The sequence below is a fragment of the Rhinatrema bivittatum genome, chromosome 13 (assembly GCF_901001135.1).
Source record: "Rhinatrema bivittatum chromosome 13, aRhiBiv1.1, whole genome shotgun sequence".
Lineage (NCBI taxonomy): Eukaryota > Metazoa > Chordata > Amphibia > Gymnophiona > Rhinatrematidae > Rhinatrema > Rhinatrema bivittatum.
In genome coordinates, this window is record NC_042627.1 from 44,168,970 (window position 1) to 44,185,390 (window position 16,421).

At 44.0% G+C, this 16,421-nt stretch overlaps 1 protein-coding gene across 4 annotated transcripts in view; it reads left to right on the forward strand.

Moving 5' to 3' along the window:
• ADAM10 (ADAM metallopeptidase domain 10) overlaps positions 1–16,421 on the forward strand; it is a 482,781-nt gene that overhangs the window by 334,323 nt on the left and 132,037 nt on the right. For all 4 annotated transcript variants that reach the window (XM_029574420.1, XM_029574421.1, XM_029574419.1 and 1 more), the window contains exons 5-6: positions 938–1,041; positions 10,378–10,527. In XM_029574420.1, the coding sequence (XP_029430280.1) occupies positions 938–1,041; positions 10,378–10,527 (254 nt within the window). The remainder of the gene's footprint in view (positions 1–937; positions 1,042–10,377; positions 10,528–16,421) is intronic.

The following is a 16,421-nucleotide window of genomic DNA, read 5'->3' on the forward strand; positions in this document are numbered from 1 at the left end:
TATAACATGGTAACAATTATAACAGAATTATAACAGAAATACATGGAACAATAGATTATAGTATATAACATATGTACATAAATGAACTTGTTGATAAAAATAATTTAGGATTAAGGAGAGAAGGGAGGGTTGGGAGGAGGGGAGGAAGGGGAGGGAAGAGAGGGGTGGGTGGGAGGAAGGGGGTTGTTGTTAACGACGTTTTCCATGAGTTTGGCGATCAACAGCAAGTTTGCTATAGGTCGGAAATTAGCTGGGTCTGATGGTGAAAGGTTGGGTTTTTTAAAAAGAGGTTTGAGCATTGCAAGCTTGAGCTGGTCTGGGACATCTGGGACAAGACCTTGAGTTAGGGAACAGTTTATGATGTCTGCTAATGGCTTGGCAATGATATTTGGAATGGTACAGAGCAAGTTGGACAGTATGTGGTCTGATGGGTGTGAAGAAGGTTTGATTTTCTTAAGGATGTTTTCTATTTCTAGAGAAGACGTAGATTCGAAGGAGACTAGAGATGAGTTACGTTGATGACCAATGGCGAGTGTGGGGGAGGGTGGAGTAATGGGCGCTGTGAGAGGCGCGATATGTGTGGAAATTTTATTCTTAAAGAAGTCAGCCAATTCATTGGCTTTACTTGTGGCTTGGTCGTCAGGAATGAGGGGTGTGGACGGTTTAGTGAGGGCTGAAACGTAAGAGAACAGAGCTCTGGCATTGAAGATGAAGTGATGTATGGATTCTAATAGAAGAAAGACTTGATGTATTGACAAGATCTTCTAAAACTAGCTAGCCAGCCTCCTCAATTACATTTCACTAGCTGATAAAAATATTCCTGAACTGAACTGCATAGAAATCATGATACCTGTAGAATTACTCAATGTGGTAGCTTCACATTTTGTACATTAATAGAAATTGTGACAGTCTAACTTGATTGATCTTCACATTTCAGAGTATCCTCATAAATATGGGCCACAGGGTGGCTGTGCAGATCACTCAGTATTTGAAAGGATGAAGAAGTATCAGAAGTCTGCTGTAGAACAGCCAGTGGCACAGGTATGGACTATAAATATAAATTGTACCATACAGTAAATCAATTCTCCTTTTTAATCAAAAATATGTATGCTTTCTACACTTCCTCTAGCATGATGTCTGTTCAAGCCATACTTATGGAACCTAAGATCTTGATATTGGGCTGATCATTTGGCTGAGAGCACAGCACTATATACTTAAGGACAGGAGACTCAAGTTCAATTCCCTAACCAATGTTGAGTTTGCACAGCTGATCTTGCTGTTACTACTGCAGTGATCCCTGAGTGCTGAATGTGCTGGGGGTAGATCTCTAAGGATGTTCCTATTCAGCCCTCCCGGCTGGCAAAAACATGTCGCCTGAGTATCAAAGGCGAATATGCAAAAAAAGTGTGCAAGAAGGTAATGGTGTCCACGGTAGTCATTAAAAAGGTGTATTTCAAAGTGTAAATATTTTTATTCAAGAGCTTCAGGATTGAAAAGTAAATATAACAGTAAGTCCCCTGACACGGACCCATGTTTCGCCCGAAGGCTGCACCAGGAGGGACTAGGAGGCAGTAGCTCAAATTGATGCAATGCTTTCTAAAGGGTTAAAGGAAGCTTTGCATATTCACCTTTAGGCTGTGTGTGCTGTTACTCTATTTTTTTCAGTTTGCTTTTGCTGTCACCTGAGCATGCCATTTGAGGTGGAAAGCATACAAAAGAATAGAAAACTAGGGGATAATGAATTGAAAAATAAAGGTACAAATTCATATGTAGGAAATGCCAAGTATAACTTTGGAGTGACATTCACAATTCAGAGATACTACTCTATCCAGTTGGGAGAAATAGAAACATTTTCTACCTAGATTCTTGGTAATATTCCCTCCCCTTACAGTAAGTATGCCAAACGATTTGTGTGTAAACTTTTCAAATATTTGCTTGCTGTCCCAGTGCACACCTTATTCAAGATAATAAAATTTCACCTAGCCTTGTTTTATGTAATCTGAATTATCTTCTGTTTGGTAGCTCAGTAGTTCCCAACCCTGTCCTGGGGACCCCCCAGCCAGTCGGTTTTTCAGGATATCCACAATGAATATGGCATGTAAATTTTCTCTCATGCATATTCATTGTGAATATCCTGAAACCTGACTGGCCGGGGGGGGCGGGTCCCCAGAACAGGGTTGGGAACCACTGCAATAGCTGAATATTTTCCTTTCAAAATCAAATTTTTCAAATTTTCATGTCCTGGATAATTATATTTTTTGTTTTGGCTTCTATCTATTCTTACTTTTCATTCACCTGATTGTTCATTATCCCAGGACAAGCAGGATGCTAGTCCTCACATATGGGTGACGTCACTGACTGAGCCCTAAAGCGGGAAAGCTTTCTGTCAAAGTTTCTAGAAACTTTTAACTGGCCCTGTGAGGGCACTGAGCATGCCCAGCATGCCATGATATTCTCTGCCACAGGTGTCTCTCTTCAGTCTTCGTCTTTCCGCGCTGCAGTTCGCATCGCGGTGTAGGAGCCATTGAGAACTTCTCAATACTTTGGTGACTTAAAAGTCATATATTCTCAGATATTCTCTATCACAATTCTCTCAAGGGGTTTTTCTTCACCGGCTGGTGAGTACCTCGGTCTCATTTTATTCTCCTTAGGAGAACATTTTTTCCTCACAAATTCCCATTTTTGCCTCGACGGCCTTCGATCGCAATATGGCTACCGGTTTTAAAAAATGCCCGGTATGTGCCCGTAAGATGTTGCTTACCGATCCGCATCTAGAGTGCGTGATATGTCTTGGAGAAAATCACGACGTAAAAAATTGCCCGCAATGTGACGAGATGACGCCGAAAACAAGAAAGTCTCGACTGGAAAAGATGGAACATTCGTTCCATCTTCAGTTAATACCATCGCCTTCAACGTCATCAAAATCGTCTCCGGCTGGAGCGACAAAGCGCTTGCTGCTTAAAAAATCCACCCCGGGACCGGCGGGGGATCACTCATCGTCCTCGTCCACATCGACTAAATCCGTTGACCCGCAAAAGTCGAAACATAGGCATCGACATCGAAGGTCATTGACTGAATCCGCGTCCCAGGATCCATCTAGGGCAAAGTGGCCACGTTCGGAGGAAACCTCGGGGTCTGGGCCTCATCCTCCGATCTGGACACCTGATCCCCTGCAGGGCCCTGCAGCGGATCCAACGCCTTAGCCTTTGCCACCGCTTACAACTGCTCTGGTACCATCAGTTGTAACACCGGAATTGTCTGATATCAGACAAGCGATATCACAGGCTTTGAGGGAACAGCTAATTCCGATGGGCTCGTCGATGCTGATGCTTCCAGCATCGATGCCGGCAACCTTGCCGATGCCGGTGGGACCACCGATGCCGGTGTCCACAGTGACGCCGAGAACACTAGAGCAATCGACGTCGACACCAAGAATAATAACCACGTCGACGTCCATATATGCACAACTGCCATAGACTACTCCCGTGTCGATGCCTATGCTGTTGCCAACGACAAGGCCACTCTTGACGTTGACATCGAGACGAATTTCAATTCCATCGAGGCAAACACAGATAGACACTGAGGTTCATGACCTACCATCCTTTCAGCGTCTGCTTCAAAGTTACCAAGATGTCATAGACACTTTACCTAAAAAGCCTGAGGAGCATATTTTTCCATCTGCTCCTATTGATGACCCATTACCAGGTCCATCAGGACTACATTTTCCACAGAGATCCACAACAAAACACACTCACAGACAGGAAGAAGAGGATTCCTGGGATAGCCAAGATACAGAATCCTCTTCTTAGGACTTCATGTCGGATCCCTCACCTCCAGAACCCAGAAAAGTCCCCACCTGAAGACCTGTCTTTCTCCAATTTCATCCAAGATATGGCAGACACCATTCCTTTTAAATTGGAAGCAGAACAAGACTCAAGACAACACACTTTAGAAGTCCTGCAGTTTGTGGATCCACCCAAACAAGTTTTGGCCATCCCAATACACGAGGTGCTCTTAGACCTGCAACACCGTATCTGGGAGCATCCATCCACAGTGTCATCTGTAAACAAAAGGGTGGATTCATCTTACTTGGTACAATCAGCTCCAGGGTACCAAAAGGCACAACTACCACACAATCTGTGGTAGTTGAATCTGCCCAGAAAAAGTCAAAAAGGATCCGCCCTCATTCCTCCACCCCACCTGGCAAGGATCATCGCTTCCTTGATTCTTTGGGAAGAAAGATCTATCAATCCTCAAAGCTAAATTCCAGAATCTCTGCATACCAACTGTACATGACACAGTATCAGAGAAATTTATGGAAGCAGATGGAGGAATTTACAAAATCTTTACCTGAACAGCTTCAAGAACCTGCACAAGCCATTATACATAAAGGCCTGGAAGCAGGTAAACATGAAGTAAGAGCGGCCTACATCAGTTTCGATACTGCCTCCAGGACTGCAGCTGTGGGCATCGCTGCACGCAGATATGCATGGCTCAAGGCCTCTGACCTCAGGCCTGAGGTCCAAGAAAAACTTGTTGATCTTCCATGCAAGGGAGATAACCTATTTGGGGAAAAAGTTCGAGGCAGTCCAACCACTGAAGGATCACACAGAGACTTTACGTCAATTGTCCCAAATACCTCAGGATCCTTCCACACAGCCTCCTCGTCGACTTCCCCGCAGAGAAACAAGGAGGCCTTACTATAGGCCACGCAGATACTACTCCCAAACATCTAAGGGTAGATCCACTAGGCCTCAACAGCAACGTGCCCAACCTAGACAACCAAGGGCACCCCGTACTCAACCTCCACCTCAGACAGGCCCTGTGACTGGGTTTTGAGATAGTGCCCAGAGAACAAGCCACTCCTTTAAACCCTCACACACAACTTCCAGTGGGTGTAAGAGTATCCCATTTTTACGCTCACTGGAAAACAATAACAGACCAATGGGTGCTCTCTATAGTTGCTCAAGGATACAAACTAAATTTCCTGTCAATTTCACCAGAATTTCCACCAAGAGCCTTCCCACAACAAGTCTCAACTAATTCCTCTACAAGCAGAATTATCCACCCTTCTGAAAATCAGGGCAATACAGTTAGTGCCCCAATCTCAGAAGGGAAGAGGATTCTACTCCCGTTACTTTCTCATTCCAAAGAAAACAGGAGGCCTAAGGCCCATCCTAGACCTAAGAAATCTCAACAAATTTCTAAAGAGAGAAAAATTCAGGATGGTTTCCCTAGGCACCATGCTTCCTCTTCTTCAACAAGGAGATTGGCTTTGTTCTCTGGATCTTCAGGATGCTTATACTCACATCCCAATATACCCTCCTCATCGCAAGTACCTGTGCTTCATAGTGGGTCATCAACACTTCCAATACAGAGTACTCCCTTTCGGACTTGTCTCTGCTCCCAGAGTGTTCACAAAATGTCTAGCAGTCATAGCAGCACATCTACGCAAACAAGGTGCTCATGTCTTCCCATACCTAGACGACTGGCTCATCAGAAGTCAGTCTCTACAAGGAGCTCTCGATTCTCTCAATCAAACAGTTGCAACACTACATTCAGTGGGTTTCCTGATCAATTATCAAAAATCCCATCTCATACCATTACAACTGCTTCAATTCATAGGAGCAGATTTGAACACCAACCTTGCAAGAGCTTTTCTACCAGAAGATCATGCAGAAACAATCTCACTGCTAGCAACGTGGCTAGGTTCACAAACACAAGCAACAGCTCACCAGTTTCTAACTTTACTAGGCCACATGGCCTCTACAGTTCACGTTACACCCATGGCACGTCTAGCCATGAGAATAACACAATGGACTTTAAGATCACAATGGATCCAAGCCATTCAACCACTGCATACTCAAATTCAAGTAACCCACCAACTATGTTCTTCTCTACTATGGTGGATGAACAAGGACAATTTGCGCAAGGGCCTACCTTTTCAACAACCAGTTCCACAAGTAACTGTAACTACAGATGCATCCACCTTGGGTTGGGGAGCTCATATAGACAATCTCCAAACACAAGGAACTTGGACAAAGCTCGAAGCAACTTTTCAAATCAATTTCTTGGAGTTTCGAGCTATATGCTATGCTCTACATGCCTTCAAGAACTGCCTTACACACAAGACTGTTCTGATCCAAACGAACAACACAGTAGCCATGTGGTACATAAACAAACAAGGAGGTACAGGCTCTTACCTCCTTTGTCAAGAAGCAGCTCAGATATGGGGTTGGGCCCTGAACAACTCCATGTTTCTCAAGGCCACTTATCTGGCAGGCATTCACAATGTAGTGGCGGACAGACTCAGTCGTCAATTCCATCCACATGAATGGTCTCTGGATCCCTGAGTAGTGACCAAGATATTTCAACGTTGGGGACAGCCAACAGTAGACCTCTTTGCATCACATCTGAATCACAAAGTGGACAATTACTGTTTCCTATACAACTTTAACAGGCCAGCCAAGGACGCATTTGCTCGCCCTTGGAACTCAGGCCTACTCTACACGTATCCTCCAATACCGCTCATAACCAAAACTCTAGTGAAGCTGCAACAGGACAAGGGGACCATGATACTCATAGCCCCATATTGGCCTAGACAAGTATGGTTTCCCACACTCCTAGACCTCTCAGTCAGGGATCCAATTCGTCTGGGAGTAGCTCCCACTCTCATAACTCAAGATCAGGGTTGGTTGCGCCATCCCAACCTCCAATCCCTATCCCTGACAGCATGGATGTTGAAAGCTTGATCTTACAACCACTCAATCTTTCATCCAATATATCTCAAGTGCTTATAGCTTCACGTAAACCTTCCACACGGAAGAACTATGCTTCCAAATGGAAAAGGTTCACTTTGTGGTGCAAGCAAAACATCATCAATCCTTTCACTTGCCCTACAAATTCTTTACTAGACTACTTGTACCATCTTTCAGAATCTGGTCTCCAGACTTCATCTGTAAGAGTACATTTAAGTGCAATCTCTTACCATAATTAGGTAGCAGATGCACCTATCTCTACACAACCTCTTGTCAGCAGGTTTGAGAGGTTTAACTCACCTCAAACCACCAATTAGACATCCAGCCACACAATGGGATCTCAATTTGGTTTTATCAAGACTTATGCGTTCTCCTTTTGAACCCATACATTCCAGTAAGCTGAAATTTCTTACATGGAAGACTATTTTCCTCATAGCCATTACATCAGCTAGAAGGGTTAGTGAGTTGCAAGCACATGTCACATATGAAACTTACACTAAGTTCTTACATGACAGAGTGGTTCTCCGTACTCATCCTAAATTCTTCCCCAAGATAGTCACAGAATTCCACTTAAACCAATCTATAGTTTTACCCACATTCTTTCCAAGACCTTACTCTCATCAAGGAGAAAGGGCCTTGCATACCTTGGACTGTAAGCGTGCTTTATCCTTTTATCTAAACCGCACTGCAGCCCACAGGAAATCCAATCAGCTCTTTGTTTCCTATGACCCAAACAAACCAGGTAAACCAGTGGGAAAACATACTCTATCCAACTGGCTAGCAGATTGCATACAATTTTGTTATGAACAAGCAGGCCTTCCTCTCCAAGGGCGAGTAAAAGCACACTCAGTAAGAGCAATGTCAACTTCAGTAGCACACTCGTTCAGTGCCAATACTTGACATATGTAAAGCATACCTTTGCTGCTCATTACTGTTTGGACAAGCAAGGAAGACTAGATTCATCCTATGGACAATCTGTCCTAAAGAACTTGTTCCCAGTCTAATCCCAACTCCTTCTACAACCTACTATGATCTTCAGCTGACTCATTTCAACAACAATACTTCACTGTTGCCTCAATACAAAATGACTCAGCCTCTAACTTGCTAATCACCCATATGTGAGGACTAGCATCCTGCTTGTCCTGGGATAAAGCAAAATTGCTTACCTTGTAATAGGTGTTATCCCAGGACAGCATACCTTGTAATAGGTGTTATCCCAGGACAGCAGGATGTAGTCTTCACAGAATCTCCCCGTGGAGTTGGGCCTCATACCTTTTTATTATTTTATTTTTGCTAATGCATTTGCTACATACGAGACTGAAGAGAGACACCTGTGGCAGAGAATGTCATGGCATGCTCAGTGCCCTCACAAGGGCCAGTAAAATGTTTCTAGAAACTTTGACGGAAAGCTTTCCCGCTTTAGGGCTCCGTCAGTGACGTCATCCATATGTGAGGACTACATCCTGCTGTCCTGGGATAACACCTATTACAAGGTAAGCAATTTTGTTTTCAGAGCAGACCCACTTTATATACTACAACCTGTCTCTTTTCTGTTTCTCACCCTTCCCTCGTCCTGCCTTATAAAAACATGCTGACAGAAAAGGACCATGTGACCCATCTAGTCTGTCCATCTACCTAATTGTTTATAATTCCCATCACTTCCTTAGAGATCCCTGTGTTTATCCCATGCTTTCTTGAATTCAGGTACTGTTTTTGTTTCTACCATCTCCACTGGGAGGCTGTTCCATGCATCCATCACCCTCTCTAAAGAAATATTTCCTAAAATTACTCCTGAGTCTACTTTTTTTTTTCCCCCTCATCCCATGATACCTAGTTTTACAAGCTCCTTTCTGTTGAAAAAAGGCACAGCTGTGCATGGAAACCTTTGAGACATTTTGAATGTTTCTATCGTATCTCCCCTATCTCACCTTTCCTCTAGAGTGTACATGTTTAGATCTTTGTCTATCCCCATATGCTTTAGAACGAAGACCACTGACCATTTTAGTAGCCACCCTTTGGACTGACTCCAACCGGTTTATATCCTATTCAAGGTGCAGCCTCTAGAACTGTACACAGTATTCCAAGTAAGGTCTCCAGGGACCTATACAGGGACAATATCACCTCCCTTTTCTGCATTCCATTCCTCTCCTTATGCAGCAAGCATCTTTCTGGCTTTTGATGTTGCTTTGTCCACCAGTTTGGGCCACCTAAAGATCAGACACCCCCAGATCCCACTCTTCCTTTGTTTATCTGATATTGCTTGTGTGTCCCCCCACCCGGTCTCTCTGACTGGTATTCCATACCCATTCCAATTGATTTGTACCTCCTTTCCATCCCTGATTTTTCCCCCATTCCCTATGCCTTTTTTTTTTTTAAACTCTTCCTCTGGTACAGCCTTCTCCCTCCCCCTAACCTGTGGTCTTTCTCTCTTGCCCACATGGTTCTCTTGTATCTGTGGTATTTTTATGTTGCCAGAGGAAGAATAGTGTGTTAGCCCCAGGGTATGTGACCTCAGTGGTATACACCTTAAAGGGATCACAATCTCTTTCGTCCCCACCCCTATCAGTCTCACTACTTTGTGCAACGTTTAGTTCTCCAGTGCTTAGGAAGCTGCATTCAAATTGTTTTGCTGTCAATTGAATACATGTTATATTATGTTAAAACATCACATGTGCTATATCCCTATATGGATAGCACATTGCAGTCTGGTTAATTTTATTCTTAGAAGATCTCATTGAGACATATTATCTATCTTTTAAGAAGGCTATCTATATCAGTTTATGACCAGACACCTGTGTAAGCAGAAAGGCAAGCATGCATTGTGACTTGCACCAAAATAGAAGTAGTGCAGTAATGAAGTAATTATAAAAGTTAATTAAGATTAATAAAATTTTCACTTTCTAAAATTATAGAGCAGTGGGGCATAACCATAGTTCTTGAGGGCTGCAGAGTCCTGTTTTATAGGATATTCTCAATGAATATTGTTCAAGTATATATGCACACATTTGGACAGAGGCAAATTTAATTTATGCAGCTTGATTTCCTGGAAAAGCAGACCTGTTTGAGATCCTAAAGGACCAGGGTTGTGTATCTCTACTACAGAGGAGCAGCCTATGGGATACACTTACAAAATAAAGGGAGAATACATATTATTACCATATTTGATATGCACAGTGTTAACCTGAGGAGGAAGTTTATTTGTTTTTAAATACATTCAAGGTCATTATTCAAAGCTGATCTTTTAAATTAACTTAGCCAGATATAACTTATCTGACTAAGTTACGATGTATACGCTTATAAGTGTGCATTTCGTTAGGTAAGTCTACCCAGCTAAGTTAGTCCTGCTCTATGGGGCATCTAAACTTAGACATGCACTTATACACATCTGACTCCAAATATCGGTAGTTAGGTCTAGGAGTTATGTCTAATTTGCTCCACCCAATGCACGCCCACTTTTGTGTGTGTACATTTTAGGCATATGAGCGGCAGCTGCAGAACATGGGCACATATTTAGCAGCTGCTACTTAGCTCATAAGTATCCATCTAAGCTGAATGTGCTTTGACTATTGACTTCATTTTTTATTTAGAAACCTATAGTATGATATTCCATTATATTTAGAAAACACCTGAAGAGCATGATGCTAATGGTCCACTGATTTTAAGAAATAAACGGGCAGCTCAAGCTGAAAAAAACACTTGTCAGCTTTACATTCAAACGGATCATCTCTTCTATAAGCGTTATGGAACAAGAGAAGCTGTAATTGCACAGGTACAGTAACTAAACATAGCTTACTGTTTGGAGTTTGTGATTCTTGCTCTTATACTTTTTTTCTGAAGGCTCTGATATCATTAATTTGCAAAAGACTTGCATGTGGGGATTTTCGTGTCTGCGTGGTACCTACCAGGTAGTCATTGTAGATTGGTAATTGGGCATAGAACTGTTAAACCTAAAGCTTTGAATTTAAATCTCATTACCACCACTGATGCACTGTATATATCTGAGCAAATTGATTAACTGTTCTTTGCAGTGCATGCCTAATGGCTGCAGCTGTCCACGGTAATTTGACTGGCTGTTGCTTCATGACTTGTAAATCACTTGGCCTAAATTTTCAATGAAAGGCAATATATGCAATCACATTCCTCCTTGTTCTCTGCAATCTTCCTCTGCCCTGCCTTCATGTCAAGCCCAATCCTCATTGGTTCTTGTGACATGTTTCACTGGGGTGGGAAGACTGTAAGAAGAATTCTTATTTTACCTCTGAGTACACAGTCACCTAATGAGTTCTGCCTGCAATGTCCCATCGCTTAATATCTTAAAACTGCTCTCTTTCATTAGCTTGGTGGTGTTCAGTATGAGAGCACTTTAAGTTAAATTTCAGGAGACAGCCATAGAGACAAAGTGCCACACTTACCTATGAAATTTCTGTGATGGATTCCTGGATTAATGTATTGCTTGAACTGTTTGTTCTAGATAATGTAATGTGTGATGTTAAAAGTGGACTGTAAGACTATCTAGGATTTATAATATTTTAGGTTAAGTGTGACAAAAATCCTTGGAAAAATTGTAGCTTTCAGTATTGCTGAGCATATTAAACCTTTTTTAGTAGGTTTGGGCAGTTTATTTCTCCGAGGGCAAACTCACACATGGGTGACTTCAGATGGAGCCCGAAAGGGAAAACTTATGTCAAAGCTTCTAGAACTTTGACTAGGCACACTGAGCATGTTCAGCATGCCTTATACCACCTGTTCATGCAGGGTCCCTCTTCAGTCTTCTTTTTTCCGCGCAGCAGTAGCCACGCGGGTTAAGGAGCTCTTCAGAGATTCCTGATAGGAATTTTTCCTCACAGAACTTCTTAAAAAAAAAATTCAAAAAAATTTTAACTCACAGGGGTCCCCTTATCGATATCTTTGCTCCGCGGTTGAATGGTAAGTTTTTTACCTGCTTGCGGTCGATTCCCGTCGAGTTTTTCTCTTGCGGCCATCGACCGCACCACGGCTAAATTTTGTCGAGGCCATGGCGTCTGGTTTCCGTTGGTGCCGTGACTGCACTCGAACGATGTCTATCACTGACCCTCACACGGTCTGTGTGATGTATTTGGGGGTCCGATCATGATGTTCTTACTTGCACCAAATGTGCCCAAATGACACCAAAGGGTTGCAAGGCTAGGCTGAAGAAGGTGGGACTTCTCTTTTGGCTAAAATCCCCGATGCCATCGATAGCTTTGTTGTCTGAACCAGTACAGTCTATGCGCCAGCACCGGGGAAACTGCTGCTGCCCGACCGGTATCGACAACTCTGCTGGTGTCGATCCCCCTCAGGAGAAAGACTGAAGGGAACATCGAGAAAAACACCGCCACCGTAACGATCAGGCCACCGATACAGGCAAGCCCTCAGCATTGACATCGTCTGAGCCACCGTTAAGTCCCAAACAGAAAAGGCCCCATCCTCTTCTGTCTCTGGGTCACCAAGGCATTCCCCCACCTGGACAGGTGCCGGGATCCGCGATTCCACCTTCACCGGTGGATCCTCCGGCTATGCCAGTGCTGCCTCCTACTCCAGAGCTGGGTATCCATGCCCCAGGTTTCCGCGAGGAATTGGATCGGATGATCCAAGAGGCCATCGGAAAAGCACTCCAGGGGTTCAAACCTCCATCGGTGCCTGTTCCTGAGCCAGCCACCGATCTGATACCCATGGCGCTTGCACCGCTATTGGTAAAAATGGACAAGTTAATCGGTGCCCTTCCACCGGTGCATCCGAGAGAACCGATGGCCCTGATTCCTTCCTCGCAGATACCCTTGTCATCGGAAGAAGAAGAAGAATCACAGATCTCCATTCCGCCCTCCGGAGTGTTACCACCGACACATCCATTGATGTCACAGATTCCATCGATGCCTTCAGTCTCACTTCCAAAGTCATCGATGCCTAGGCCCGGACCTTCCGGAATAACACAGTTACTCCCTTCTGATGAACATATGGGAGCTGGTGATGAGCCATAAATCCCTGGACCGATGATTCATCCCAGGATTCAGACTATCTGCCTTCACAGCCCTCTCCTCCTGATGAAAGGAAGCGTTCTCCTCCAGAGGACTTGTCCTTTATTAACTTTGTAAAGAAATGTCTGAAACAGTTCCATTCCAGCTTCAGACCGAAGTGGATTCTAGGTATCAGATGTTACAACTTCTCCAGTTTCTCGATGCTCCTAAGGAAATCATGTCTATCCCTATTCATGACATCCTTTTGGTCCTTTTAAAGAGAAATTGGGAGCACCCTGGCTTTGTGGCACCTGTTAACCATAAGGCAGATGCCACCTATCTAATTCAGCCTGCCCCTGGCTTCCAGAGAGCTCAACTAGATCATCATTCAGTAGTAGTGGAGTCAGCCCAGAAGAGTGCACGGCACTCCACACCCCACTCTTCCATTCCCCTAGGAAAGGAACAGAAACGTCTGGATGCATTTGGAAGACGAGTATTTCATGGGTCAACGCTCATCTCTCGCATTGCTTCCTATCAATTATACATGACCCAGTACAATAGGGCCCTGTTTACGAAGATTCATGCCCTAGCACAAAAGGGTCTAGATGCTGCCAAACATGAAGTACGTTCGGCATATGACATCTTCGACACTGCCTCCAGAGTTTCAGCAGCAGGGATTAGTGCAAGGAGATGGGCCTGGCTAAAGTCTTCAAACCTCAGACCAGAAGTACAGGACAGGTTAACTGACTTGCCCTGTGCTGGGGATAATCTTTTCGGAGAAAAGATTCAAGAAGCAGTGGCACAACTCAAGGACCACCAAGAGACTCTGCGCCAACTCTTCTTACTGCCTTCTGATCTCTCTTCCTCTTCCAAACGCTCTTTTAGAAGAGACTCCAAGAGACCATTCTACCAGCAAAGGAGATTCTATCTCCCGGCGTCCAGGGCTCAAGCTTCTAAGCCTTACGAAAAAGGCCAATCCAAGCAACCTCAAGTACAGAAGTCACAGCCAGCCTCCCAGCCAGGTCCAGCGTCTGGCTTTTGACTCCTTCCTAGAGAGCAGTACCCAGCCTCCACTTCAGACTATTCCCGTCGGAGGCCGGTTGTGCCACTTCTCCAAACCATGGCACACAATCACCACAGATCAGTGGGTACTTGCTGTAATAACCCAAGGTTACCACCTCAACTTTCTCTCTCTTCCACCGGATTCTCCACCTCGGCTGATGTGGGGAACATCCGACCACTCATTGCTCCTAGAGAAGGTCGTCTCCTTCCTCCAGTCCCGAGCAATAGAACCAGTGCCCCTCTCCCAACAGGGGCAGGGTTTCTATTCCTGGTATTTCCTGATACAAAAAAAGTCAGGTGGTGTTCGCCCAATATTGGACCTTCGCACCTTAAACAAATACCTTCAAAGATAAAAGTTCAAGATGGTGACCTTGGGTTCTCTTCTTCCCCTTCTCCAACGGGAAGACTGGCTCTGCTCTCTAGACCTCCAGGACACCTACACACATTTCCATTACTCCATCACATCGCAGATTCCTGCGGTTCCTACTAGGCCCAAAACACTTCCAATATCGAGTGTTACCATTTGGCCTAGCATCTGTCCCACGAGTCTTCACCAAGTACCTCGTAGTGGTAGTTGCCTTTCTCAGTCAGTGTCCACGTCTACCCCACCTCGACAATTGGTTGATCAGGGCTCCTACTCAAACTGCACTGATGTCTCTACATCTCACGTGCCATACCCTGATCTCCCTAGGGTTTCTCAAACTATCCAAAATCCAGGCTAGTTCCCTCTCAAACCCTATCGTTCATAGGAGCCGACTTGGACACTTTAAAAGCGAAAGCCTTCCTACCTCAGGATTGAGCTTTCACTCTCACCTCTCTGGCCCATCGTCTGCAATCTCAACACTCAACTGCACATCACTTTCTGATCTTACTGGGTCATATGGCCTCCTCGGTGCATGTCACTCCCATGGCCCGCCTGGCCATGAGAGTAATGCAGTGGACTCTAAAATCACAGTGGATTCAGTCTTCTCAGCCAATGTCCACCATTGTCCACATCACCAACCAGCTCTGCTTATCGCTGGCTTGGTGGATAAACCAATCCAATCTGCTTCAAGGCCTTCCATTCCATGCTCCAGAACCTCAAATAACTTGAACAGATGCCTCCAACCTTGGCTGGGGTGCACATGTTGCAAACCTGCAAACTCAGGGCATTTGGTCTCCAGAGGAAGCCAAACACCAAATTTCCTGGAGCTTCGTGCAATCAGATATGCTCTCAGGGCTTTTCAGGATCACCTTTCCAACCAGGTCATCCTGATTCAAACAGACAACCAGGTGGCCATGTGGTACATCAACAAGCAAGGGGGAACAGGCTCCTACATCCTACATCCTGTGTCAGGACGCTGCACAGATATGGGCGGAAGCCCTTTCCCACTCGATGTACCTCAGGGCCACCTACTTGCCAGGAGTGGACAATGTGGTGGCAGACAAACTGAGTCACACTTTTCAACCGCATGAGTGGTCCCTCAACCCCACTGTAGCGGACTTAATATTCCAACGTTGGGGTTACCCTCACATAGACCTCTTTGCGTCTATTCATAACCACAAAGTAGGAAACTTCTGCGCTCTCACTCGCAGCCAACATTTATTTATTTGTCGTGTTTTATATACCGTCGTTCGGTTTCGCCATTACAACGGTTTACAAAGTATCGAAGAATAACAGGGTTTCAAAAAGGTTCATAAGGTTGCTAACATAGAAATATAACATTGTATAATCTTGAGTCATTTTATAAACTTTAGATTCATTGGGTGAGTTGATATGCTTTCGTAAACATCCATGTTTTTAGCTCCTTCTAAAAGTTTTTAGATTTTCTTGTGTTCTGAGTTCGATTGGGAGGGTGTTCCAGAGTTTAGGGTTCCTAAAGAAATTGCTCTTTTTTGAGTTGTGAGTTGTTTCAAACGAGCAGGTGGAATCTTTAATAAACCTTTATTTGCTGATCTGAGGTTTCTGTTTGGATTATGCATTTTTATGGATGAGCTTAACCAGTTTGTTGTTTTCATATATTTTATGTAGTATGGATAGTATTTTGTATTCTATCCTAAATTTTATTGGGAGCCAGTGAAGTGAAATAAGTGTAGGGGTAAGGTGATCATGTTTTTTAGATCCAGTGAGTATTCTTGCTGCTGCGTTTTGTAGGATTTGGAGTGGTCTGATGGTGTTCAGAGGTAAATTGAATAGGAGGGAGTTACAGTAATCCAGGTTGGAGAAGATGAGCAGTTGTAGGACTGATCTGAAGTCGTTGGGGGATAGGAATGGTTTTAATTGACAGTGTTAGGAGTTTATGATATCAGTCTTTGATTTTTGTTGTGATGTGGTTTTTGAAGGAAAGTTCCTTGTCAATTATGACTCTAAGATTGCGGGCATGATTGACTGGCGAGATGGTCACTGTTTGGTTCATTAGGTTGAGTGGTGGTAATTGAGAAGTGTTGTTCTTTCCGTCCGGTATGATTATTTCAGTTTTTTCAAAGTTAAGGATGTTTCATGTTGGTTAGTATTTGCTTTATTCTGTTTAGGCAATTGGCTGTTTTATTGTAGGTTTCTTTCAGCGAGTTGTGTATTGGGATTAATATTTATATGTCATCTACATAAATGAACATCTTCAACCAAGAGACATTGACAAATCCATTCACA